General features: G+C 50.7%; 1 protein-coding gene across 5 annotated transcripts in view; it reads left to right on the plus strand.

Moving 5' to 3' along the window:
* Positions 1 to 27083, plus strand: part of RAP1GAP2 (RAP1 GTPase activating protein 2) — a 271104-nt gene that overhangs the window by 166881 nt on the left and 77140 nt on the right. For all 5 annotated transcript variants that reach the window (XM_017867164.1, XM_017867151.1, XM_017867163.1 and 2 more), the window contains one exon: positions 23359 to 23394. In XM_017867164.1, the coding sequence (XP_017722653.1) occupies positions 23359 to 23394 (36 nt within the window). The remainder of the gene's footprint in view (positions 1 to 23358; positions 23395 to 27083) is intronic.

Below are 27083 nucleotides of genomic sequence, written 5' to 3' on the forward strand. Positions count from 1 at the left end.
AGGCTGGAGTGCGATGGTGCGATCTCGGGTCACTGCAACCTCCGCCTCCCGGGTTCAAGTGATTCTCCTGCCTCAGGCTTCTGAGTAGCTGGGACTACAGGCATGCGCCACCACGCTCGGCTAATTTTTGTGTTTTTGTAGAGATAGAGTTTCACCATGTTGACCAGGCTGGTCTTGAACTCCTAACCTTAGATGGTCCGCCCACTTCGGCCTCCCAAAGTGCTGGGGCATGAGCCACGGCACTCAGCCTTACAAAGCACTTTCTTGAACTCTTCTGGTTCTTGCAGAAGAGAAGAATGATTTCCCCATTGTGCAGAGGAGAAAATGAAATAGTCCTTTTAGCCAGTGGGTAAGACACAAACCTGAGTCTTGAGATTTACAAATCCAGTGTTCTTTGCATTACCCCAAGAAATAATTACTGAGTACAAATCGTTACTGAGTGTCTACTACTGTATTTCATTGCTTCTGAGACACTTTCTTCCTTCTCATTTAACAACTCTGAAATCAGGAGGCATGTCATAAGCAAAAGCACACCCTAATGGGTAATTGGAAACATTTTTGCTTTCTTAGTGGAGCACAAAATAATGTGTACCTTACGGTGGATGTCCTTTTAGAGTTGATAAAATCTGGTGTGTGCACAACCGTGGTGTGTGTAAACATGGCTTCTGCCTGCAAGGTGTGCAATGTAGAGGAAAGATCAGTCTTAGCTATTCATGTGAAACAGAATATGAAGCCTACCAAAACCAGCTCAAGGGCCACGGGAATTCCAGCTGAGGGGCTTCAGAAAAGCTTTAGGGAAGACGGGTGGGATTTGGTCTCTCAGCATCCTGTTCCGTCTGTATCAACGAGCTGATTTAGAGAACACACCCGAGCCCTGAGTATGGAGGCTCCAAACTTGGACCCTGGAGGCTGACTACAGGTTTGTATTGCCTGTTGTTCTAGATGTTTAACTCTCAGCCTCAGTTTTCTCAACAACAGAGTGGCTGTGATGATAGTGCTTGCCTCACAGGTGGTTGTGAGGATCAGATAAGAGAACATAGTCAGGCCAGGCGCGGTGGCTCACACCTGTAATCCCAGCATTTTGGGAAGCCGTGGCAGGTGGATCACCTGAGATTAGGAGTTCAAGACCAGCCTGACCAACATGGTGAAACCCTGTCTCTACTAAATACAAAAAATTAGCTGGGTGTGGTGGCAGATGCCTGTAATCGTACCTACTTGGGAGGCTGAGGCAGGAGAGTTGCTTGAACCTGGTAGGCGGAGGTTGCAGTGAGCTGAGATTGTGCCATTGCACTCCAGCCTGGGCAATAAGAGTGAAACTCTGTCTCTCTCTCTCTCTCTCTCTCTCTCTCTCTCTCTCTCTCTCTCTCTCTCTCACACACACACACACACACACGCAAAAGAACGTCCCACATCTTTAGTCAAGGGTCTGACAGATAGAGTGAGAGCTCAATAAATGTCACCCCCCTGCCCCCATCCTGAAATTGATTCTATAAATCCAATACATGCAAAGCCGACAGACATTTGTTGGTCGGTCGCTGGTGCAATGTCAAGCACGTTCCCATTTGTGGTCTCATTTGATCTCTGGAAGTGCCAGAGGGTGGGGATCATTACTCCAGTGTCACAAAGGAGGCAAGTAAGGCACGAGGCCTCACAGCTGGCCGGTGGCTGGGCTGGGATTTGGAGGCTGGTCTGTCTGATTCTCGGTGCCATGCTCTCTTCACCGGACTACAGCTGCTGACGAAAAACCACAAGGAAGGAAGGAAAGGCGGCCGGTCTGGCGGGCTTGTTCCAGCCGGGGTATTTTATAAATGAATGATCACAGCTGGGCATCCTTAATAGTGGGGTTTCTGGTTTCCAGAGAAGAGAGGTCTCATTCAGAGGTTCAGGAGGAACATGACCGTGGGGAAATGTGTGCAGACCGCCATCTCCTCTCCCTGTCTCCACCTCCAGTGGCTGGTGGCCAGTTTTGCCTCCTAGGGACTATTTGTCTCGCTGGTCTTCATGACTTCTTCTTTGCTTGGTTGTCTCTGGGACTCCCTCTCTTGGCTCGGGCCCTCCCCTGGCCATGGAGAGGATGTCAGAGTGTGGCCACACTGCTCTCTGCTCATGACCCTGCCAGGGGCCGTGGGCCTTCTCCGCCAGCCAGATTCTCCTTTGTGCCCTCTGAGGTTAACACAGACAAACGCACTCACCTTCTTCCTCCCTCTTCCTCTCCTTCCTCTGTGCCTCGAACGTCTTTTCACTCAGATCACTTGGCTGTGCTGTTAACAGGCTGTGCGACCTTCAGCAGGCCAGGTAACCTCTCTGAGCTTTAGTTACCCTCCCCCGGTGCGCCAAAATGGATGATCGTGAGGGTCAAATGGGAGGTGGTAGGAATGGGTCCTGGGCTTTGATATTGAGTCTTGCTCTATCACTGTGTACCCTTAGAGGCAGACCTGACTTCCTTTTTACCTCCACGGCTTTAATCTCCAAAACAGAGGGAATAACTCTGGGAAGTCCTCCCAGACCCGCTTCCTTGCAGGACCCCCTTCCTTGCAGGACCCCCTTCCTTGCAGGAGAGCCGTTGCGCACTCCTCTGTGTGCCCAGGCAGGCGTGGGCTTTACCCATGCTCCTTGCTCCTCGTTTTCTGGATTGTAATTATTTGCTTCTCTGATGGTCATAGTCACCACACTGAAGTCAGTTCTTTTATTCAGTTATTCATTCAGCAAACGTTTACTGAGCACCTGTGTGCCAGATGCTGGGATTACAGATGACATGGGGGAAACAGACAATTAAACAAGAAGTTTTAAGGCTGAGAGATAAGTGACTGGATAGGGCATGTGTAGGGTTGGAGTACCACCTTGGGACAGGGAGGAGGGCTTCCTGGAGGAGGTGACCTCCAAGTTAAGACCTAAAGGCCAAGTAGGAATCTAGCAATAAAGTGGAGTGGGAAGGAGGAGAGGGACCGAGGGTGATCTCCCTTGGGTCTCCAGCTCTAGCCAGTGCCTGGCCCTGAGGAGATCAGTAAGTTGCTTCTCCATCTCTCTTCTTCCTTGCTCCTTCTGTGTGCATTCCTGCAAAGAGGCAGGAGCTTGGATCCTTGGTTTTCTGGACCCTGGGATGCTGTGGCCAAGGGGGTTGCAAAAGTGTTCTGGATATGGCATGTCCTTCCAGCTTGGGGCATGCCATGTTCCTGAGGCTGGGGCTGCAGGAATGGGCATGGCAGGGTGTGCTGGGGGACACTGTGCTGAATGACTCACTGGCTCTGAGTAGGAGTGGAGATGAGCCAGGCCAGCAGCACGTGCAGGAGGGAGCTGGAGGATGTAGAGGATGCACCAGCCTTATCCTGGGTCCCTTTTTCCAGGAAGAGAGAGAAGGGCTCAGTAGGGACAGTGAGGCTCATGAACTTGACAATATCACTTCTCCAAGATGGTCTTTTATGTCAGAATTTTGTGTTGGAAGGGACATTGCCAGGCCTGTCTTCAGCTAGGGGTCCCTCTAGCACATGGAGCTTCCAAAGGAGGGAGGTGGCCCAGTTCACATCCTAGAGATATGCTCCTCTCCTCCCTTATCCCGTGACCTCCAGCATCATTTCAAGCCCCTGGGGATGGACCCGTGCCAAGGTCTTCTCTGCCTGGCCTCGATTAAGCTGTGTCTTTCCCCAGCCCCTGGAGACATTTCCTGGCCTCTGTTCTTCCTTGGAAGGCTGTGAGGTTCTAGAGCTGGAGCAAGCACAGGATAGGGCTTTGCTGGAGAGAGGAGACAGGCTTTGTGTCTGGTGGCAGGCTGGGCAGGAGCAGGGAGCAAGCACGGAGCCAGGGCTGGGAGGAAGGATCGATGATCATCACAGTTGCCATCGACAGAGGACATTTCGTGTCTCACCTTGCTCTGGACACAGCACATACGTCGTGTCCTATCCTGTAGCCACTTTGCAGAGTGGGTTATATTTCTCGCATTTTATCGAAAAAGAAACTGAGGCTCAGAGGCTGAGTGACCAGCCCACGCAGCTTGTCAGCAGCAGAGCCACGAGCCAGTAGCTTGTCTGCCTCACACTAGGTCTGGGGCTATTTCTCCCATACCACACTGCCTTGTTTTGAGGGTTTAAAAAATTCATTCCTTTCCTTCCAAGCTGGAGACCTTGCTTTCCTCCCAAAGCTGGAACAGAACCGAGGGCCCTGGATGGGTATGGAGTGTGATGTGTTGTTAGTGTTGGAAAGAGACTGTGAGAGCCAGGGGAGCCCTGGGCTGAGCCGGGGCTGGCTCCTCCTTCCCCACAGCACCAGGTGCCTCTGGGCCCTGAGCTCATGGTGTGTCTCCCCCAGCCATTTGCTATATTTATTTTTAATTTTTTTTTTTGGTAAGATAATTACAGGGCATGAGCACTGCTATCTTTATTTAAACCATGTTATTATTGTTTTTAAAACAGAGTAACACACACACAAAACCTACACAAAACATCTTGGATTAAAAAAAATACATATCTGGCTGGGCGCGGTGGCTTATGCCTGTAATCCCAGCACTTTGGGAGGCCTAGGCAGGTGGATCACCTGAGGTCAGGAGTTCGAGATCAGCCTGGTCAACATGGTGAAACTCCGTGTCTACTAAAAATACAAAAACTAGCTGGGTATAGTGACGGGCGCCTGTAATCCCAGCCACTTGGGAGGCTGAGGCAGGAGAATCTCTTGAACCTGGGAGGCTGAGGTTGCAGTGAGATCATGCCATTGTATTCTAGCCTGGGCAACAAGAGTGAAACTCCATCTCAAAAAAAAAAAAAGCAGGCTGTTCCTCAAAGAAAACAGTTCCCTACGCCTCTGCACACCCCTTTCCAGTCCTCCAAGCCACCATTTATTCTTTTTTTTTTTTTTTTTTTTTTTGAGACAGAATCCCGCTCTGTCGCCCAGGCTGGAGTGCAGCGGCACAATCTCGGCTCACTGCAACCTCTGCCTCTGGGGTTCCAGTGATCCTCTGCTTCAGTCTCCTGAGTAGCTGGGATGACAGGCACCCGCCACCACACCCAGCTAATTTTTGTAATTTTAGTAGAGACGGGGCTTCACCATGTTGGCCAGGATGCTCTCGAACTCCTGACCTGAGGTGACCTACCCACCTTGGCCTCCCAAAGTGCTGGGATGACAGGCGTGAGCCACTGTGTCTTTTAGCTCTTTCTTCACACCTCTTAGGTTCTGTGAGGTGCATGGGAATGCCTCTAAAGATGCAGGCACTGGTCTCTCTTTTACTTGTTTTTATTTTTCTTGCACAGAGAGGGCTTCCCGGTTCAAAGAAGGGAAAATTGAGGCGCCCACCAAGTGGAGCCTGCTGGAGTCTCCTTTTTTTTTTTTGAGACGGAGTCTCACTCTGTCGCCCAGGCTGGAGTGCGGTGGCGCGATCTCGGCTCACTGCAAGCTCCGCCTCCTGGGTTCACGCCATTCTCCTGCCTCAGCCTCCCGAGTAGCTGGGACTACAGGCGCCCGCCACCATGCCCGGCTAATTTTTTTTGTATTTTTAGTAGAGATGGGGTTTCACCATGTTCGCCAGGATGGTCTCGATCTCCTGACCTCGTGATCTGCCCGCCTCGGCCTCCCAAAGTCCTGGGATGACAGGCGTGAGCCACCCCGCCCGGCCGACCTGCTGGAGTCTCCTAACACACTAGACCTGGGGTCTCCTTCAGGCCTGACACTGCTGCTGGTGTCCTGTGTCCCAGTCCTGCCTTCCGTCTGACCTCGCAGACCAGTGGTGTTGAGAACTCAGGGCAGGGATGGAGGGAGGAGGGTTCTCACCCCTTTACCTTCCTAGGCCCCAGTGGGCATCCACCCATCACCTGCTGGCATGGGGCCTCGCCCTTGGAGGGGACCCCTTTGCCCTTGTGACATAAGACGTGTGGCAGCTCCAGCAGCCCTGGGTTCCCCAGAAGAACAACCGCGGCAGAGGACAGGTCAAAGGTCAGTGCTAGTCAGTGTGGACTAACAGCTTCGGGCGGACACCCAAGTCCTGTAGTTCCTTGTTTGATCTGAAGGAAGTTGTCCAGCGTCAGCAGCAGCTGCTGCCGTGGTGGTAGCAGCAGCTGCCGTGGTGCTAAGGCAGCAGGACCCAGACTCTCAGGACACAGGCCCTGGCAGAAGATGGATTTCTTAAAGTACATTTTCGTGAGTGTCCCTGGGCTGTGGAGGGATGTCCGTCCAGGCCCTGCTGCGTGGAGGGGGTGGGGAACAGAGCCTCTCCTGTTGTCACCTAGCAGGGAGCCCCGAGCGGCTGTTTGCCTGCCATGGGTCATGGAAGCCACCCTTCACTCAGGGGAAGGAGGAACGGAGACCAGGGACAGAGGGGCCTCTGGGTGGGGGACGTGGAGGGCAGGGGACAGACTCAGCACCCGGGCCTTTCCTCCCTCGCTTGGAGATTCGAGGTGGGTCCTGGCAGAGGGCTGGAGAGAACTCACTTCTGTGCTCCTCTGGGAAGCCTTCTCGGCTCCCTGCCAGGGCCCGAGGGGACCCACGGCCAGCCAAAGGCTGTGCCCAGGTGGGAGTTTCCAGGGCGAGAGAGGGAGGGACTCCTCAGCTAGGCTGCCGCCTGGCCTGGACGCTTGGAGCTGGCCAGGCTGCGGGTCCCGCCCTCTTTTCTTTGGGCTGTGGTTCTGGGGATCCTGTGTCCTGTCACAGAGCCTCAGAGTGTGGTTAGTTAGTGTGAGGCCCAGCAAGGAGAGTGTGAGTCGTGGTCCTCTGCTGCCAAGCCACACTGTCCCTGCAGGCTCTGCAGACCCCAGTTCCAGCTTTGGCAGGCCCTGTGTGCCTCCTCCTGGTGAACATGGGGGACCCAGGCGGACTTGGCCAGGTGGGGACTGTGAGGCTCTTCCTCATTCCCCTGCCTGCTGCCAGCCCGGGACTGGCTGTTTTCTTGCCTTTCTTCTCCCTCCTTGGCTGTATCATGTTTTTCTCTAGGGGAAAAGATCTTTTCTTGAGGGTGAACATTCAGGGAGGAGTGTGAGGAGTGACAGGACACTTGTTTGTAAGGTTGGACCAAGGAGTTCCCCAATCTCAGGCTGCACCACCACGGGCTCCAGGATGCCGTGAGGGGACCAGGGACCTTGTGACCAGACAGAAATGGCCCAGCCTCTCTGGACCCTGGCAGGGTGTGGGTAGTGGCATAGTGGAGAGTTTTAAGCTGGGAACTGATCTCATCTGATTGATCTTTCAAAAGACCACGTGGGCTGGGAACGGTGGCTCAGGCCTGTAATCCCAGCACTTTGGGAGGCCGAAGCGGGTGGATCACCTGAGGTCAGGAGACTGAGACCAGCCTGGCCAACATGGTGAAACCCCGTCTCCACTAAAAATACAAAAATTAGCTGGGCGGGGTAACGCGCACCTGTAATCCCAGCTACTCGGGAAGCTGAGGCAGGAGAATCGCTTGAACCCAGGAGGTGGAAGCAGAGGTTGTGGTGAGCTGAAGGCGTGCCATTGCACTCCAGCCTGGGCAACAGAGCGAGACTCCATCTAAAAAATAAAAGAAAATAAAAAACAACAACAGAAACAAATTTTAAAAAGGCCATGTGGCTGTTCTGTGGGGAACCGATTTGAGAGGGGGGTTGGAAGGAGGCAGGAGCCTGAGGCGCTGTCCAGTTGAGGTGCCATGAGATGAGGGAGGCAGTGGAGGTGACGACAGCTGGTGAGATTTGGGATGCCTTGTGATGGTGGACTTGCCAGGAGGATTGGACGTCGGGGATGAGGGATCAAGAAATCAGTGATGATTCTTGGAGTTTTTTTTTTTTTTTTTTTTTTGAGACAAGAGTTTTTGCTTTTGTCGCCCAGGCTGGAGTGCAGTGGCGCAATCTCAGCTCACTGCAACCTCCGCCTCCCAGGTTCAAGTGATTCTCCTGCCTCGGCCTCCGGAGTAGCTGGGATTACAGGCACCTGCCACCACACCCAGCTAATTTTTGTATTATTAGTAAAGACAGGGTTTTACCGTGTTGGTCAGGCTGGTTTTGAACTCCTGAACTCAGGTGATCCACCAGCTTCAGCCTCTCGAAGTGCTGGGATTATAGGCGTGAGCCACCATGCCCGGCCGACTCTTTGGGCTTTGTCCTGAGTGTTACCGAGATGGCTTTAGAGGGAAAGAATGAATGGGAGTTCCTGTTTTGGACTCTAAGTTGGGAAGTTTGAGGTGCCTGTCAGACATGCACGTGAGATGCTGAGTTGGCAAACCTTGCTGGATTTGAATTTGAATCAGGATTCATTCTGGGCAAGTTGCTTAACCAGTCTCGTCTCCAACCCTCCCGTCCTCCCTCCCTGAGTCCATGTGAGGCGTACGGAGTGGCGTCTGTAAACTGCCTGATTCAGTGCCTCGTGCTGGCCTGGCACATCACCAGTGCCCAACAGAGGATGCCTTGCGACTTCCTAAAGCATGGCGTCATATCATCTCATCTTCCAGCTCAGCAACATTCAGCAGCTTCCGTCGCTTGAAACTTGTGTTTGGGGCTGAAACTTGGGGGCTGATTTGGCTCATAGAATGATTGCGTTTGGTCCACGGAGAGATTTTTAAAATTTTGTGTCATCCGGGTACAAAATTGGGAGACTCACACAAAATCTGGCTGATCTTGGATTTCTGGCTTATCTTGAACACTTCAGCAACACTGAGCTTGCATTTCTGCTTGACAGCTTAGTGAGAGATAAGTAAATAGTGGCCGCCTCCCAGGTTCAAGCGATTCTCCTGTCTCAGCCTCCCGAGTAGCTGGGATTACAGGCGCTCACCACCCACACCTGGCTAGTTTTTATATTATTAGTAGAGACAGGGTTTCACCATGTTGGGCAGGGTGGTCTCAAACTCCTGACCTCAAGTGATCCGTCCGCCTTGGCCACCCAAAGTGCTGGGATTACAGGCATGAACCACCACACCTTGCCTAGTTCCAAAATATTTTTATCATCCCCAAATAAGTACCCCTTTAAGCAGTTAACTCCCCACTTTCTCTTCCCCCTAAGCCCCTGGCAATCACGAATCTGTTTTCTATCTTTATAGATTTACCCATCCTAGCTATTTTATAGAGATAGAATTATTATGCTTCTGCACAGCAAAGGAAACAATCAACAGGGTGAAAAGGCAGCCTACAGAATGGGAGGAAATATTTGCAAACCATAGATCAGATAAGGGGTCAATTTTTAAAATGTATAAGGAACTCCTACAGCTCCATAATAAAAAAGCCTCACCTGATTTAAGAAGGACACTAAAGGGGCAGGTGCGGTGGCTCAAGCCTGTAATCCCAGCACTTTGGGAGGTTGAAGCAGGCAGATCATCTGAGGTCAGGAGTTCAAGACCAGCCTGGCCAACATGGTGAAGCCCCGTCTCTACTAAAAATACAAAAATTAACTGGGCATAGTTGTGGGCACCTGTAATCTCAGCTGCTTGGGAGGCTGAGGCAGGAGAATCGCTTAAACCCGGGAGGCGGATGAGGCAGTGAGCCGAGATGGTGCCACTGCACTCCAGCCTGGGTGACAGAGCAAGACTCTGTCTCCAAAAAACAAAAACAAAACCAAACAAAACAAAAAACGTGTACTAAAGACTTGACACTTCTCCAAAGAAGACATAGGAGTGGTCAACAGGATATGAGAGGGTCGTTAATCATCAGGGAAATGCAAATCAAAACCACGGTGATATATCACCTCACACCTGTTAGGATGGCTAATATCAAAGCCACAGAAGAGGCCGGTTGCGGTGGCTCAAGCCTGTAATCCCACCACTTTGGGAGGCCGAGGTGGGCGGATCATGAGGTCAGGAGATCGAGACCAGTCTGGCCAACATGGTGAAACCCTGTATCTACTAAAACACAAAAAATTAGCCAGGTGTGGTGGTGCATGCACCTGTAATCCCAGCTACTCAGGAGGCTGAGGCAGGAGAATTGCTTGAACCCAGGAGACCGAGGTTGCGATGAGCCCAGATTGCGCCACTGCACTCTAGCCTGGTGACAGAGCCAGACTCCGTCTGAAAACAAAACAACCCCCCCCCCCAAAAAAAAAACCAAACCACAAAAGATAACAAGCATCGCTGAGGATGTGGAGAAATTGGAACTCTTGTAACACTGTTAGTAGAAATGTAAATTGGTGCAGTCGCTATGTGAAACAGCAGAGAGATTGCTCAAAAAATTAAAAACATTAAAAAAAGAACTACCAACTTCATTCTTTGCATGTGGATATCCAGTTGTTTTGCAGCTCCATTTGTTGAAAAGACCATTCTTTCCCTAGGATTGGTCTTGGCAATCCTGTCAAAACACAGTTGGCCATAGATGTGTGGGTTTATCTCTGTTCTCTTAATTCTACCGTGTTGGTTCAAATGCCTGTTTTTAGGCGAGGACCACACGGTTTTGATCACTGTAGCTTTATAGTAAGTATTGAAATTGGGAAATAGGAGTTCTCCACCTTCGACCTTCCTCTTTAAGAAGATTTTGAGTATTCTGGATGGAATTTCCTTATCAAATGTAGGATCAGCTTTTCAATTTCTTCAAAAAATCCAGCTAGGATTCTGATAGAGATTGTGTTAGATAGGTAGATCACTTTGAATGGTACTACCTGCTTAGCAGTATTAAATCTTCCAATCGCTGAACATGGGATGTCATTCCATTTATTTATGTCTTCTTTAATTTCTTTCAGCAATGTTTTATAGTGTTTAGTGTGCCAGCATTTGGTTAAATTTGTTCCTAGGTATTTTATTATTTTTAATGCTATTTTATTTTATTGTATTATTATTTTTTGAGACAGAGTCTCGCTCTGTCGCCCAGGCTGGAGTGCAGTGGCTGGATCTCGGCTCACTGCAAGCTCCGCCTCCTGGGTTCATGCCATTCTCCTGCCTCAGCCTCCAGAGTAGCTGGGACTACAGGCGCCTGTCACCACGCCTGGCTAATTTTTTGTGTTTTTAGTAGAGACGGGGTTTCACCATGTTAGCCAAGATGGTCTCGATCTCCTGACCTCGTGATCCGCCTGCCTCGGCCTCCCAAAGTACTGGAATTACAGGCGTGAGCCACCGCGCCCGGCCTAATGCTATTTTAAAATGGAATTGTTTTCTTAATTTTCTTTCTGATCGTTTATTTTTATTTATTATTTTTATTGTTTATCTTTTCTGATTGTTCATTGCTGGTATATAGAAACACAACTGATTTTTGTACTTTGCAATTTTGCAGACTTCCTTTATCAGCTCTAGTAGGTTTTGTGTGTGTGTGTGTGCAATCTGTGAGTTTTTTTTTATGTAGGAACATCTTATCTGAAAATAGAGATAGTTTTACTGTTTCCTTTCCATGGTAGATACCTTTTCTTTCTTTGTTCTGGCTGGTACTTTTAGTACGCCGAATGGTAGCGGTGACGGTGAGTTTCCTTATTTTGTTGCTGCTTCATCTTGAGGGGAAAGCTTTTAGTTTTTCATCATGGAGTATGATGTTAGCTATTTCTTTCTAATGCCTTTTATGTCAGAGAAGTTCCCTTTTATTCCTAGTTTTCTGAGTGTTTATATCATGAAAGGATATTAGCCTTTGTCAAGTGCTTTTTCTGTATCAATTGAGATAATCATGTTTTTTTCTTCTTCATCCTGTTGATGTGATATATTACACTGATTTTCTTCTTTTTTGAGATGGAGTCTTGCTCTGTTGCCCAGGCTGGAGTGCAGGGGCGCAAATCTTGGCTCACTGAAACCTCCGTCTCCTGGGTTCAAGTGATTCTCCTGCCTCAGCCTCCCGAGTAGCTGGGATTATAGGCACGTGCCACCGCGCCCGGCTAACTTTTGAATTTTAGTAGAGACGGGGTTTCACCATGTTGGCCAGGCTGGTCTTGAACTCCAGACCTCAGATGATCCTCCTGCCTCTGCCTCCCAAAGTGCTGGGATTACAGGTGTGAGCCACCGCACCCGGCCTATTGCATTGATTTTCTTGTGTTGAACCAAGCTTGCATTCCTAGGATAAATCCCACTTCGTCATGGAATATAACAGTATGTCGTCGGATTTGGTTTGCTGGTGTTTTGTTGAGGATTTCTGACTCTATCCATAAAGATATTGGCCTGTAGTTTTCTGTGGTCCCTTTGTGTCACTTTGATAACGCCAGCCTCATAGGATGAGTTAGGAAGTGTTTCCTCATCTTCTATTTTTGGAAGAGTGTGAGAAGGACTGGTGTTAATTCTTCTTTAAGTGTTTGGTCAGCTTCACTATGAAGCCATCTGGCCCTGGACCGTTCTTTGTTGGGAGGTTTTTAATTACTACGGATTCCATCTCTTTCCTTCTCCCATCGCTGTTTAGGTTTTGCTTGCCTCGTGCCTGAAGTCATTTGCATCTTCTAGTCCTTAGAATTTAAATATGAGTCTGCCTAATTTAAGATGTCCTATAAAAACCCAACCATCTTCCCACCCTTCCCCACCTTGCCACGTCTCTGCTCTGGCATCTCTATTCAGAGATGGTCCCTCCCGCACAGCACCAGCATTCCACATGGTTAACCCCATAGGTCAGTGGTTCTCAAAGGCTGTTCACTTGGGAACTTGTTAGAAACGCACGTTCTCTGGCCAAGAATCAGCAGCTCCAGGGGTGGGGCCTAGGAAACTTTTTTTTTTTTTTGAGACAGAGTTTCATTCCTTCACCCGGGCTGGAGTATAGTGGCGTGATCTTAGCTCACTGCAACCTCTACCCGCTCTGGGTTCAAGCGAATCTCCTGCCTCAGCCCCCCAAGTAGCTGGGATTATAGGTGCCTACCACCACGCCTGGCTAATTTTTGTGTTTTTAGTAGATATGGGGTTTCTCCATGTTGGTCAGGCTGGTCTCGAACTCCCAACCCCAGGTGATCCGCCTGCGTTGGCCTCCCAAAGTGCTGGGATTACAGGCGTGAACCACCATGCCCAGCCAGAAACTGTGTTTTAACCAGCCGCTGGGTGATTCTGTGGTATTACCATGGCCACACATAACAGAGAGCCATCGCAGGCTCCTGGCCCCAGTGACACAGTGAAATGGTACCTCTGAAACGCTCTGACAGCAGAGGAGCCGTGAGCGGCAGGAGTTAGTGGAAAAGGGAGACCAGAGAAGGGAAAGAGGAGCAAGCAGGTGGCTTGGCGGGGGTGGTGGGGGAAGACTTGGTTGGAACAGGACCTGATTCTGGAGGACAGTTCATTATTGGGGGCACCCACTGGGCATAGGGTTGGCCATCCAGGGTGAGGGATGCAGTCTGTGGCCAGAGCACAGACAGCTCTTAATAGCAGTAACACCGGCCCGTCCAGCCCTGACTTTAGCCATCCCAAGAAGCCCGCCCTGGCCATTCCCAGGCCAAGACTCGGCCTCCACTGCCTGCTTCGTTGCATCTTGCTTAGCAGAATACTTAGTCATTCATCTAGCAAATGTTTATTGAGCATCTACTGTGTGCTAGGCAGTTCTGTTAATAGCACAGGGAGACGACGAGGATCACAGCAAACAAAGAGCTCTGCCTCGAGGACCTTCTGTTCTGCAGCCAGCCTGGTGGCCAGCTGGTTCTCATCCTGCTTGCCCTGCAGATGGGGACTGCTGGGCCAGTGGCAGAGCTGGGCAGTGTGGCATGCTCAGTGCTCAGACAACATGGGACACGTCCCATCCCACTCCCAGGGCGTGCCCAGTTCCCCCAGCTTTCCAGAAATGGGTTTAGAGAACTCTCCAGACATCCTTTTCCTTGGTCATGTCTTCCCTCTCCATCGGGATGGGAAACTCACTCTGACCTGTTTTCTTCTCCCTCCAGCACTTTCTGGCCCGCATCTCCCCTCCATTTTCCTGGGACCCACGGAGGTGCAAAACCCCTTCTCCTCCATCCTTGTCTTCTGGTAATGTTTCTCATTTGCCGTTGACGTGGCCTTGCCCCCTCTGTGTGTCCTGGATTGGGGTAGACGGGGGTGAAGAGGCGATTATGAGGGCTCATTGAGCGACCTGTGTGCCAGGCTCTGCACACGCTGGCCTGTGTGGCCCTGCCACAGCCCTGCGAGTTAGCAGTCGTGTTTTCAGTCCCACGCAAAGGCGCAAGCACTCAGACAGCGTCGTTCTATGAGCATGGGTGTGTGGTGCCTCCCAGGAGCAGGGTTTTTAGCAAGGCTGCTGACATATAAACACACTCCCACCTCCAGAAGCAGAGGAGAGGAGCCCAGGGCCAGGGCAGGTAGCCCAGCAGGGACCCAGCACGCTGCAGGTGGGGCCAGTGAGTGTCAATTCTCCAGCTAGCGTCAGAGAGGAGGGAGAGGCAAGAATGTTGCAGGGGCGGGGGTCTCACGAGCTGGGGTGCAGCAAGAGGGAAGGAACAGGTGCCTGCCTGTCTGCAGGAGAAGCCGTGCCCATGTGTAGAGCTGCTGTGGACCAGGGGGAGGCAGGGAGGGCACAGAGTGGTGAGATGGAAAGAGGGGGTCCTGGACTCACATGAACATTATCTTTTCCCATCACTTCTGCTGCTTTGCTGCCTGGGCAGTGGGCTGGCACCAGAACTGGCAAGCAGGGGCATTGGGAAAGATTCCTCAAGATTTCCCAAGCCGAAATTGCTTCTTGTGGTTCTTGTTCACGTCTGCCCCTGCTACCTGGGACCTCCTCCAGCATCCTCCTCCCCAAGGACTCTGTCTTTCTGAAGGAAGACCAGGCTGTTTCTGTATCGGGAGGCAGCGGGGACAGGGGTGGAACCCCTGGCCCAGGCAGAGTTCCTCGGCTGAGTGCTGGCTCTGCATGGTTATCTATTGACTGGCTGTGAACGCAGAGCCCACGGGGAAATGCTGGCCACTGCTCTGATTTGGGTGGCAAGAGCTGCTGCTGCTAATACATTAGACAGCTGCATGGACGCTGCTATTGATGAGGAGACCCAGTGACATGCCTCTGTGAAAATCCAGTGGCTGGCTTCCTGGTGGAGGGAGATTCCTTCCGAAGGCTGCCCCGGGCAGGACTTTAGTCTCTGGGGCAATGCCAATGAGTCAGTGAGCATTAACTGAGTGTCTGCTGTATGCCCTGAGCATTAACTGAGTGCCTACTGTGTGCCCTGAGCATTAACTGAGTGCCTGCTGTGTCCTCTGAGCATTAACTGAGTGTCTGCTGTGTGCCCTGAGCATTAACTGAGTGCCTACTGTGTGCCCTGAGCATTAACTGAGTGCCTGCTTGTGCCCTGAGCATTAACTGAGTGCCTGCTATGTGCCCTTGGCTGTACGCAGCCATCTCAGGGTATGTGGACAAGGGTGTGTCCGAAAGCCTGAGCTGCTGTTCCCGGCTGGCCTGAGTCATGCTGCTTCTAGGTGGAAAAGGAGACTCACTCCCTGCCAACTGTCCCATTGTAAAGTGCAGCAAGTCACTGAGAAGTGGGGCCAGCCCAGCCGAGGCCATGCTGCCACTGGCTGATTTCAGCTGCTGGGCACTGTCCATGCAAGGATCATTCACCCAGCACATTGCTCATGGCTGAGGCTGAATCATAGCCCTTCTCACCACCTGTGCCAGCCCCAGGCCATGGGGCATCTTCATTCTGACCCATTTCTTTTCTTTTCTTCTTCTTCTTCTTTTTTTTTTTGAGATGGAGTCTTGCTCTGTCACACAGGCTGGAGTGCGGTGGCACAATCTTGCCTCACTGCAACCTCCGCCTCCTGAGTTCCAGCGATTCTGCTGCCTCAGCCTCCCGAGTAGCTGAGATCACAGGCCCGTGCCACCACGCCTGGCTAATTTTTGTATATTTTGTTTTCTTTTGAGATGGAGTCTTGCTCGCTCTGTCACCCAGACTGGAGTGCTGTGGTGCGATCTCAGCTCGCTGCAACCTCTGCCTCCTGAGTTCAACCAGTTCTGTCTCAGCTTCCCGAGTAGCTAGGACTACAGGTGCATGCCACCATGCCCAGCTAATTTTTGTATTTTTAGTAGAGACAGGGTTTCGCCATACTGGTCAGGCTGCTCCTGAACTCCTGACCTCAGGTAATCCACCTGCCTTGGCCTCCCTTAGTGCTGGGATTATAGGCATGAACCACCATGCCCAGCCGTAATTTTTGTATTTTTGATAGAGGCACAGTTTCACCATGTTGGCCAGGCTGGTCTCAACCTCCCGGCCTCAGGTAATCCTCCTGCCTTGGCCTCCCAAGGTGTTGGGATTACAGGTGTGAGCCACCGCGCCCAGCCAGACTCATTTCTAACAGTCATCTGAGCATACTGTCTCTGGGAAGACCGGTGAAATCAAGAAACACCATCTTGAAACTGCTAGACCACCTCCAACAGGACAAAGCATCCTTCCAGACGGAGCTTTCCAATAGCTCCTTCTCGGAGCTGCTATTTACTGGGCATTCACACAGACCAGGCCCTGGCTGGGCACTTCTTACACCTGTTCTCACCTCGTCTGCCTAAGAGCGCTAAAGTCAAGGACTATTTGATTCAATTTTTTTTTTTTTTTTTTTGAGACAGGATCTCACTCTGTCACTGAGGCTGAAGTGCAGTGGCGCGATCTCAGCTCACTGCAACCTCCACCTCTGAGGCTCAAGCAATTCTCCTGCCTCAGCCTCCCGAGTAGCTGGGATGACAGGCACCCGCCACCACACCCAGCTAATTTTTCTATGTTTAGTAGAGACAGGGTTTCACCATGTTGGCCAGGCTGGTCTTGAACTTCTGACCTCAAATGAGCTGCCTGCCTCGGCCTCCCCAAGTGTCGGGATTACAGGCGTGAGCCACCGCTCCCGGCCTGCTTCAATTTTCAGGTGAGGAACTTAAGAGAGGAATGAAGAGAAGTTAACATGCTTCATGCACCATAGCTGGGCAGTAGCAGTTAGCCCACTCCGCAGACCTGGGCTTCGACCACCAGGCTCTGCTGCCTCCTGTGTGTTTCTGCTGCACCTAAACCTAAATTGCTCTGCACCGCCTTGCAGCCGAAGGCTGAGTTCTGGTGTTCAGCATCTCTCAGGCCCAGGCCTCAGCTTTGCTCTCCCGTCTGATCTTCAGGATGTCTGACCCAGAGGCCTCCGGCCAGCTGGGCTGATCCACTAACTCTTCATTGACTGTGTGCCAAACGGATTCTCTTTTCTGCCTTTGCCCATACAGTTCCTGCTGCCACACCCTCCTTACCCCCTTCTGTTGATCCTCTAAGGTCTGTCTGGGATCTCATGTCTTGCAAAAAGCCTTCACTGACATTTTGGTTTTAAGATGTGTCCACAGATTCTTTGATGCTTTCAAGAGGTGGAACTTGTTGGGTGTGGTGGTTCACGCCTATAATCCCAGCACTTTGGGAGGCTGAGGCAGGAGGATCGCTTGAGCTCGAGTTCAAAACCAGCCTGGGCAACATGAAACCCTGTTTCTACTAAAAATACAATCACTGGCTGGGTGTGGTGGTGGGTGCTTGTAGTCCCCACTACTTGGGAGGCTGGGGTGGGAGGATCGCTTGAGCCCAGGAGGTTGAGGCTGCAGTGAGCTGTGATGATGCCACCGCACTCCAACCTAGATGACAGAGGGAGACCCTGTCTCAAAAACAAACCAAAATAAAAAGACGTGGAACCTAGGCCGGGCGCAGTGGCTCATGCCTGTAATCCCAGCACTTGGGGAGGCCGAGGCAGGCGGATCATCTGAGGTCAGGAGTTCAAGACCAGCCTGGCCAACATGGTAAAACCCTGTCTCTACTAAACATACAAAAATTAACTGGGCATGGTGGTAGGCGCCTGTAGTCCCAGGTACTCGGGAGGCTGAGGCAGGAGCATTGCTTGAACCCAGGAGGCGGAGGTTGCAATGAACTGAGATCGTGCCATCGCATGCCGGCCTGGGCGACAGAGTGAGACTCCGTCTCAGAAAAAAAATAATAAATAAATAAAATAAATACTGAAAAGCAAAAAGGGAAAAATCATCCGTACCTTCAGCCTCATTTTGTTGTGTATCCTTCAGGATATTTTCTCCGTGGGGTGATACACGCCCTCAGATGCAGTCCTGCACCTCTATACACAAACACATTCTGTTTAATGGAAAAATGGGATCATCTTGTTCAAAACCCTGTTTTTCTCACTTAGCAATGCATTGTGAATCTTTGCAGTAGCATCATGAACACAACTCCTCTTGTGGTAGTTTATTGTAAGTGTGCTCCTGTGCCTTACTTACTTCTCCTCTCACGGCTGGGTACTTCCCCCATCGCTCACACCTTTTGGCCCATAAACAGTGCTGGGATAAACATCCTTGCATGTGTGTTCTTGTGGCATGGCCCGGATATTGTTCTAGGGTACATTCCTTAGAGTGGGTTTATTGGACCAAAGGACATGGATATTTTGAACATTTTGGACGCATGATGCCTTGAGGAAAGCTGTATCCGGTATGTGCTCACCCACAGCTCCTGCAGCCTGGGCCTGCAGACTGGACGCTGTGGCTGTACCATTTCTCTTTCCTGCCAGCAATATGTTCCTGCCACATACCCTTGCCAACACTGGTCGATCTGATAGTGAAAGATGTTATCTTACTGTGATCTTAATTTCTTTTGTAACTAGAGAGGTTGGGCTTGTTTCCATGTGTTCATTGGTCATTTTATGTGTGTTCTTTAATCATTTGTTCATGTCCTTTCCACATTTTTCTGTTTGTTTTCTTTTTTTCTTTTCTCTTTTTTTTTTTTTTGAGATGGAGTCTCGCTCTGTCGCCCGGCTGAGAGTGCAGTCCGATCTCAGCCATTGCAGCTCCCCTCCCTTCCCTTCTCCTGCTCACCTCCCGAGGTAGCTATACACCCGCCAACTCGCGGCTAGTCTTTTTGTATTTTTTAGTAGAGGACGGGTTTCACCGTGTTAGCCAGATGTCTCGAAACTCCTGACTCGTACCCCTCTCGCTCCCAAAAGTGTGGGATTACAGGCTTGAGCCACCGCGCCCGGCCTTTTTTTCTTTTTTTCTTTTGAGACAGCCTCGCTCTGTCACTCAGGCTGGAGTGCAGTGGAGGGATCTCGGCTCACTGCAGCCTCCGCCTCTTGGGTTCAAGCGATTCTCATGCCTCAGCCTCCTGAGTAGCTGGGATTACAGGTGTGCACCCCCACGCCCAGCTAATTTTTGTATTTTTAGTAGAGACGGGGTTTCACTAGGCTCAAGTAATCCGCCCGCCTCAGCCTCCCAAAGTGCTGGGATTACAGGTGTGCGCCACCACGCCCAGCTAATTTTTGTGTTTTTAGTAGAGATAGGGTTTCACTATGTTGGCCAGGCTGGTCTCAAACTCCTGGGCTCAAGTAATCTACCCGCCTCAGCTTCCCAAAGTGCTGGGATTACAGGTGTGAGCCACCGCACCAGACCCCTCATTTATTGATGTAATGGCTTTTGGATAGTTTGAGGTATAGTCTTCCAGATCATTTTCTATGAATTTATATGCATACATAATATAGGTAGCTTTATGGTGTCTTTTTTTTTTTTTTTTTTTAAGAGATGTGTCACCCAGGGTAGAGTACAGTGTCATGATCATAGCTCACTACAGCCTTGAACTCCTGGGCTCTAGTGACCCTCCTGCCTCAGCCTCCTATGTAGTTAGAATTACAGGTGTGAACCACCGTGCCTGGCTGTTTTTATAAAATTGGGATTATGTTCAATGTATTGTCTCTGATTTCCTCTATCCCTCAACTTAATATATCTTGGAGAGTGTCATATGTAAGCAACATAAATCTGTTGCTGTCTTTTTGAATGATTGCATAGTTTTTTTGAACGGCTTTATTGAGATATAATTTGCATATCATAAAATCACCCATTTAAAGTGTACAATTTGGCCGGGCATGGTGGCTCACGCCTGTCATCCCAGCACTTTGGGAGGCCGAGGCAGGCAGATCACCTGAGGTCAGGAGTTTGAGATCAGCCGGGCCAACATGGTGAAACCCAGTCTCTACCAAAAATACAAAAATTAGCTGGGTGTGGGGGCGCACACCTGTAATCCCATCTACTTGGGAGGCTGAGGCAGGAGAATCGCTTGAACCCGGGAGGTGTAGGTTGCCATGAGCTGAGATCACACCATTACACTCTAGCCTGGGTGAAAAGAGCAAAACTCCATCTCAAAAAATAAAAAATAAAATAAAGTGTACAATTCAGTGGTTTTTGGTGGTATTCATGGAGCTGTACAACCACCATCATAGTCAGTTTTAGAACGTTTTTATTGGTTTGGAATGAAACGCGTACCTTTTAGCTATCACCTTCCAACCCCCCAACCTCCTCAGCCTAAGCAATCCGTGATCTTCTTTCTGTCTCTATGAGGTTGCATACTCTGGACATTTGATAAATATGGAATCATGGTCTTTTATCTCTACCTTTTTTCTTTTCTTTTTTTTTTTTTTGAGACGGAATCTCGCTCTGTCACCCAGGCTGGAGTGCAGTGGCGTGATTTCAGCTCACTGCAAGCTCCGCCTCCTGGGTTCATGCCATTCTCCTGCCTCAGCCTCCAGAGTAGCTGGGACTACAGGTGCCCCACCACCACGCCCGGCTAAGTTTTTTGTATTTTTAGTAGAGACGGGGTTTTACCGTGTTAGCCAGGATGCTCTCGATCTCCTGACCTCGTGATCCGCCCACCTCGGCCTCCCAAAGTGCTGGGATTACAGGTGTGAGCCACCGCGCCTGGCCCTATCTCTACCTTTTTTCATTTGGTGTAATGCATTCAAAGGTCAGCAGTGTTGTGGCATGTATCAGTACGTTATTTTTCATGGCTGAATATTATTCCATCGTAGGGATATAGCATATTTTGTTTATTCGTCAGTTGATGGACATTTGGGTTGTACCCACCGTTTGGCAAGAGTGAATACTGCAGTTATGAATGTTTGTGTACAAGTATTTGCTTGAGTACCTGCTTCCGATTCTTTTGTGTATGTTCCTAGGGGTCGAATTGCTGGGTCATGTGGTCATAATTCCGTGCTGAACTTTTTAAGGAATTGTGAAATTATTTTCCACAATGGCTGTACTGTTTGACATTCCCACCAGCAACAGATGAGGGATCTGATTTCTCTACGTCCTTGCTCACATCTGTGATATTCTGGTTTTTGATCATAGCTACATTAGTGGTATGAGTGGTATCTCGTGGTTTTGATTTGTATTTCCTGATGACTAATGGCTTGAGTGTCTTTTCATGTACGTATTGTTCCTTTGTATGTCTTCTCTGGGGATATGTGTATTTAGACCCTTTGCCCATTTTAAATGGAATTGTCTTTTTCTTACTGAGTTGTAAGAGTTGGTTTTTGTCGAGACCCGTCCTTGATCAGATATATGATTTGCAAATATTTTCTACCATTCTCTGGGCTTTCTTTTGACTTTCTTGAGAGTAAGTGTGAGGAATTCGTATTCACTTTTCTGTATACGTTTGGTAGAATTTACAAATGAAGCCACCTGGGTCTGGGCTTTTCTTTGTGCGTCTTTTTTTTTAATCGTTCATTTGATCTTTTTATTTGTTACATGTCTTTAGATTTTCTGTTTCTTACTGAGTCAGTTGTGATAGGTTGTGTTTTCTAGGAATTTGTTCATTTCATTGACGTTACCTAATTTATTGACCTATAGTTTATAGTACTTGTATTTTATTCTGTGAATATAGCTTCTTTTAACCAATTTTCTGCAGACATTTAAGGTGTTTTTATTTTTTACTGTTAGAAACTGCTGCAGTGAACATTTGAGCCTGTCTTTGTGTACATTGCAAGTGTGTTACAGGATGGATTGTTAGACGTGGAATCGTGGGTCAGAAGTCTGTGTATTTAACATGTTGATTATTTCTGTTCCATTATCCTCCTCCTGTTCATCTTTCTATCCTTATTGATTGGTATAAGCTCTTTACGTCTGGTAATCCTGGTCTCCTAAGCCTGGAGATGGTAAGAATGCCCCGCGTGGGTGGTGCACGTGCACCTGAGCAAGTTGGAAGAGGAGGTTTGCATCCGGATGTTTGGCAGCTCCCTTCTGGTTGAGGGAGTTGGATGTGGGTGCCCTAAGCCCACCTCTGTGCATTCATACACGGGGGTTCTAGATGCTGGATCCTGAAATGCTGGTAGGTCAGAGGCTTTTTGCCTCTGACACGCTGGCTTTGACCTGACAGAGGTTGTTTGGAGTCCACAGCAGGACTGGCTCTCTCCAGGGACTTCACCAGGCTCCTTCCCAGGGCAGTTCTGGGAATTCTGGGAACAATGGGAGCTCCAGGCAGTTCTGGCCCACGGGTGCCTGCAGAGGTAGGGAGAGTGCTTGGAGGCCCCACCTCTGCCCGAAGAAGAACCGAGGACACACACACACACACACAGTGTTCCTCGTCCCTGCTTTTTTTTCTCTCGTTTTCAGTGGGGACTGTCTGTTCTGGGCACTCATTAGCTTCCTGGTGCAGACGTGGGCAGTGACGTTAGTCTGAGGAAGGGTAGCTGTTTTCAGGGGATGGGAAGTGGGGTGGCCTCTGCGTTTTTTGTTGGGGTAGAGCTGCCAGCCCCTCACGCTTCCATTCCACTTCCCTTTTCTCCTTTTCGTTTTTCCCGGATACACAGGGTGGCACCAAAGTAGGTTAAAGGTTTGGACAAGTGCAATTGGGATTTTAAAAATAACCCATCTAGGCCGGGCGCGGTGGCTCACGCCTGTAATCCCAGCACTTTGGGAGGCTTAGGTGGGTGGATCACCTGACCTGAGGTCAGGAGTTCGAGACCAGCCTGGCCAACATGGTGAAACCCTGTCTCTACTAAAAATACAAAAATTAGCTGGGTGTGGTGGCGGTGCCTGTAATCCCAGCTACTCAGGAGGCTTCAACCCGGATAATCGCTTCAACCCGGGAGGCGGAGGTTGCAGTGAGCTGAGATTGCGCCACTGCACTCCAGCCTGGGCGACAGAGCGAGACTCTATCTCAAAAAAAAAAAAAAAAAAAAAAAAACGAAAAAGAAAAAAAAATAGCCCCTCTAGGCCCCTGGAGGCCTTGGTCCAGGCTTTGCTTTACCAGTTTTAGGGTCCTAAAGTGGTGCCTTGGGGGCAGGGGACCGGGCAGGCAGAGGCAGAGGTGGCATGGCAGGCCCTCCCTCCACCTTCCCTGGCTGCTCTGGCCATAGCAGCTCTGCTTTGACTGGTTGGTTTTCTGTATCAGGGTCTGGAACGCCGCTTGTGTTGGACACCTTGGCCCCATTTTTGGGTTGAAAACATCCTAAACATGGCTCCTGCCAGAGGCTGAATCCCGAGGATGATAGGCGTTTGTGGAATTTGGCTTTTCCCAGCGCCCCGCAGTCCTCTTTCCTTGACAGAGGCCGAGTGTCTGCTCCCCCAGCACCGTTCCTTTGCCAGCCCAGGAGTGCCTTCGCCTCTCTCCCGTTGTATGGGGTGTTCGGCCCTCCAGCCCTGCAAAGGCAAAATCAAATTATCTTCTGTGTTGATCCAAGTGAATTTTGTTCCTGGAGAAGCCCCAGGCTCAGCTTCCCAATAGTAGGTGAGGAAGAGGCTTTTGCGGTGGACCTCCTGGCTGATCCCTGTCTTTCTGTCCCCTGCTTTTGTCTTTCAGTCGTCGGAGTTCTTTGAGATGCTGGAGAAAATGCAGGTGAGTACGTACCCCCACCGCGGTGGAGAAGAAGCCCAGCCCCAGATGTGGGTGGCATAGGGAGCAGGCAGAACCCACGGGCAGAAGCCGGGTGCCCTGGAGGGAGGGGCAGAGAAGAGACAATCACATCCCCTTAGCCCCAGCAACCTGAGGCCATTTTACTCTCGAGCGCTTTGGGAAGACTTCTGTGGAGGGACAGGGAGGATAAAAAGCAGAACTTCCCCAGCAGGGCAGCTGGGGAGGCCATAAGCCCTGTGGATATGGAGGAGGGTTTGAAGGGTCCGTTGTTCCTGGAATGAGCCAGAAAGAAGGCCTGAAAGAACGAGCTGCTTCTTGAGGGAGTCATCTCGCCTGGGGAGGCAGAGGGGTGGGGTGGGAGGCCGGCCTGAGTTCAAATCCTGCACCGGACACTTCCTAGTCCCAGTTCCTTGCCTGTCCTAAGCCTCCATAAATAAATAAGAAGGAAAGCACCCACTTACATGGTGGTTGGGGTGAAACAAGATAATCGGTGTGAGTACTCTGTAGACACTATACAAAAGTCGGTGTGTGGTGTGGGTTTGGGGGTTCTTTGCTATTCCTCACCAGGGTCAGGGCTCCCAGGTAAGAGCCGCTGCCCTGCAGAGTACGTGCAGAGGCCCAGAAGGGTTCATGGACATGGGCAGGAAGAGTAGGACGACGATGCTGATAATCCACCTGTAGCTCAAGCACTTTGCTGGGCTCAGAGTTTGACAGGCGTCATTTCTTCCTGCTGAGGCCTTCGGAAGTAGGTGTATTATTATTATTATTATCCTCATAGGGACAAGTGAGAAAATTGAGGCACAGAACGATTAAAGGCAGCACTCAAAGGGTGCGCGGCTCATAAGTGGCTTCAGAGCCAGGGAGTCCAGCCATTATGTCATGATACTTTTTACCCTAGGTAGGTGCTCCAGGCTCAAGGGAGGAAGATTCTGTAATAATGGTCTGGAAGGTCCTAGGAGGAGGGGCAAATATAGCCCCCACGGCAGTCCTGAGATGCTGGGAAGCAGCCAGGTCTCCCTGAGGGTGGAGAGGGTGGGATGGGAGGGGAGGGAGGGGAGACGCTGTTTGAAGGGAAAGTATTGTTAGTGGCCGTGTCACCGAGAGCAAGTTATTAAAATCGTCCTCTACGCCCAGCCGCGTGTACACGACAGGCTCATCTTCTATGCATTTAGGGAACTTACGAGCTTGCGGACGCAAGGCTGGCACGCGCCTGAGTGATGAGGGGTGGGGGATGGTAGATAATTAAGTGCCCAATTGCTTGGAGCGAAGCTGGGATTTTCACCTCTAGTCAGTGGGATCCTGGCACTCTGGGAAGCTGGCAGGGGGTTCACAGCCCACCCAGCTTTCTCTCCGGTGGCTCCTCAGATCCTCTCTGCCTTCTCCCCCAGCTGGACTCCCCTTCCCACAACTTTCCCCCACACAGGGTCTCTCTGAGCACAGCATTCAGCCCCAGTTAACCAGCCTCAGAGTGTCCTGTGGTGTAGAGGCTGCCAGGCTTGTCTTTTCATCTAGACTGGGCGCTTTCTAGGGTAGGGGTCTTGTTTCTTCCTCCCTCTGTCTCTGCAGTGGCTGATCCCCATGGGCGGGGTGTCTGTTCCATTTCAGTTGAGACTGTTGAAGCCACATTTCTGGGTGTTTAAGTCTGTACCCTGTGCCCCCTGGGCCCAGCCTCAGAGGATTCACTGTTAGTAAGAAGCTCACGTATGGGGCGCTGATGGCCATGGAGTGCCCGCGTGGGCCTTGAGCCTGGGCTCCATCTCTCTTCATCTTGCATTTGTGGAAACTGAACCTCGGAGCAGTGAAGTGCCCGGGTCACTTTGCTAGTTGTGAAGAGCTGAAGCTGGAACCCAGGATTCCCGATTCCTAGCCCAAGAGTCTAGGAATTGCGAGAAAGCAGAAACTTTGGACTCCTTCAGTTCTGGGTTCAGGTTCTAACCCTGACACCTTCTAGCTGAGTATCCTCGGTCAAGTCGGTTTCCCTCTGTGAGCCTTCATTTCTTCATTGAGGGGAGAAGGGGACATAAAGATAATACCTATTGTGGCCGGGCATGGTGGCATACACCTGTAGTCCCAGCTATTCGGGAGGCTGAGGCAGGAGAATTTCTTGAACCCGGGAGGCGGAGGTTGCAGTGAGGGGAGATTGCGCCTCTGCATTCAGCCTGGATGACAGAGCGAGACTCTGTCTCAGAAAAAAAAAAAGACAGTACCTCTAGCAAAGGCAGCACATGGAGGAGAGAGGGCCCAGTGCTGGACAGTGGCTCTGCGGTAGGTTATTAGGGGAGGGAGTGGTGTGGCAGAGGGGACAGGAGGAGGTTTGCTCTCCTGCCTCGGGGCTGTTCCCAGACAGGGATGACTAATGCAGGCCAAACAGAACAGACTTCTGCCCTCACTGCCCCCACCCGCCATCCACCCAGTGTGCCAACTGGGACAGGGTCTGTAGGGCCACCCAGGTGGCTTTCTCTGTGTGTGTGAGAGGAGCGCCTGTCCAGTGGGAAAGGCCGTCCCACGCCCTCCTGAACAATGCTGCGAGGTGACTCAGCCCAGGGAAGTCCGGAGAGGCAGCGTCTCAATCTACCCAGTTAACAGGAGCCCTGCTGTCCACAGAGTGTGGGGTACCTCATGCACTTGGTGAGCCGGTGACCCGGCTTCAAATCTAGGCCCTGCCACTCACTGGCTGTGTGACCTTAGGCAAGCAGCCTCCTTCTGGGGCCCCGGTGTCCTTGCTGGTGGAAAGGTGCCGTGAGTTTCAAAGGAGACCACAGAGAGAGCTGGCTTGAGAAGGTTAAAATCCCTGTGCGTTAGTGTTGTGATCAGGCACTCCTGCTTCAGAGGGGAACTGTTTCTTCTAGTTTGTGTACCGCCTCGTACTGTCACCCGATTTTCTCAGACAGTCTTGGAATCACCACGTGTTCCCCTCCTGCACAACACAGTTAAGTCAGAACTCGATGATAGAACCGGGACTGGGACCAGGTGCAGTGACTCACGCCTGTAATCCCAGCACTTTGAGAGGCCAAGGCGGGTGGATCACCTGAGGTTGGGAGTTCAAGACGAGCCTGGCCACAATGGAGAAACCCCGTCTCTACTAAAAATGCAAAAAATTAGCTGGGCATGGTGGCACATGCCTGTAATCCCAGCTACTTGGGAGACTGACGCAGGAGAATCACTTGAACCCAGGAGGTGGAGGTTGCAGTGAACCGAGATCCCACCGCTGCACTCCGGCCTGGGCAACAAGAGTGAAACTCCAACTACATCTCAAAAAAAAAAAAAAAAAAAAAAAAAGGAGAGGGGGATGGGTGCAGTGGTTCAATCTGTATATTCCCAGCCACTTTGGGGAAGCCAAGGTGGGTGGATCACCTGAGGGTCAGGAGTTCGAGACCAGCCTGGCCAACATGGTGAAACCCCATCTCTACTAAAATACAAAAATTAGCTGGGCGTGGTGGCGCATGCCTGTAATCCCAGCTACTTGGAAGGCTGAGGCAGGAGAATTGCTTGAACCTGGGAGGTGGAGGTTTTCTGTGAGCTGAGATCGTACCACTGCCCTCCAGCCTGGGTGACAGAGAGAGACTCTGTCTCAAAAACAAACAAAAAGAACTGTTGGATAGCACACTGCTCCCCAGAAGTGAATTCTTCAGATACCTGTAGATAAATTCCCTTAGTCGAGTCCCAGGCAT

This window comes from Rhinopithecus bieti, unplaced genomic scaffold (assembly GCF_001698545.2).
Source record: "Rhinopithecus bieti isolate Rb0 unplaced genomic scaffold, ASM169854v2 scaffold_22, whole genome shotgun sequence".
Taxonomy (NCBI): Eukaryota; Metazoa; Chordata; class Mammalia; order Primates; family Cercopithecidae; genus Rhinopithecus; species Rhinopithecus bieti.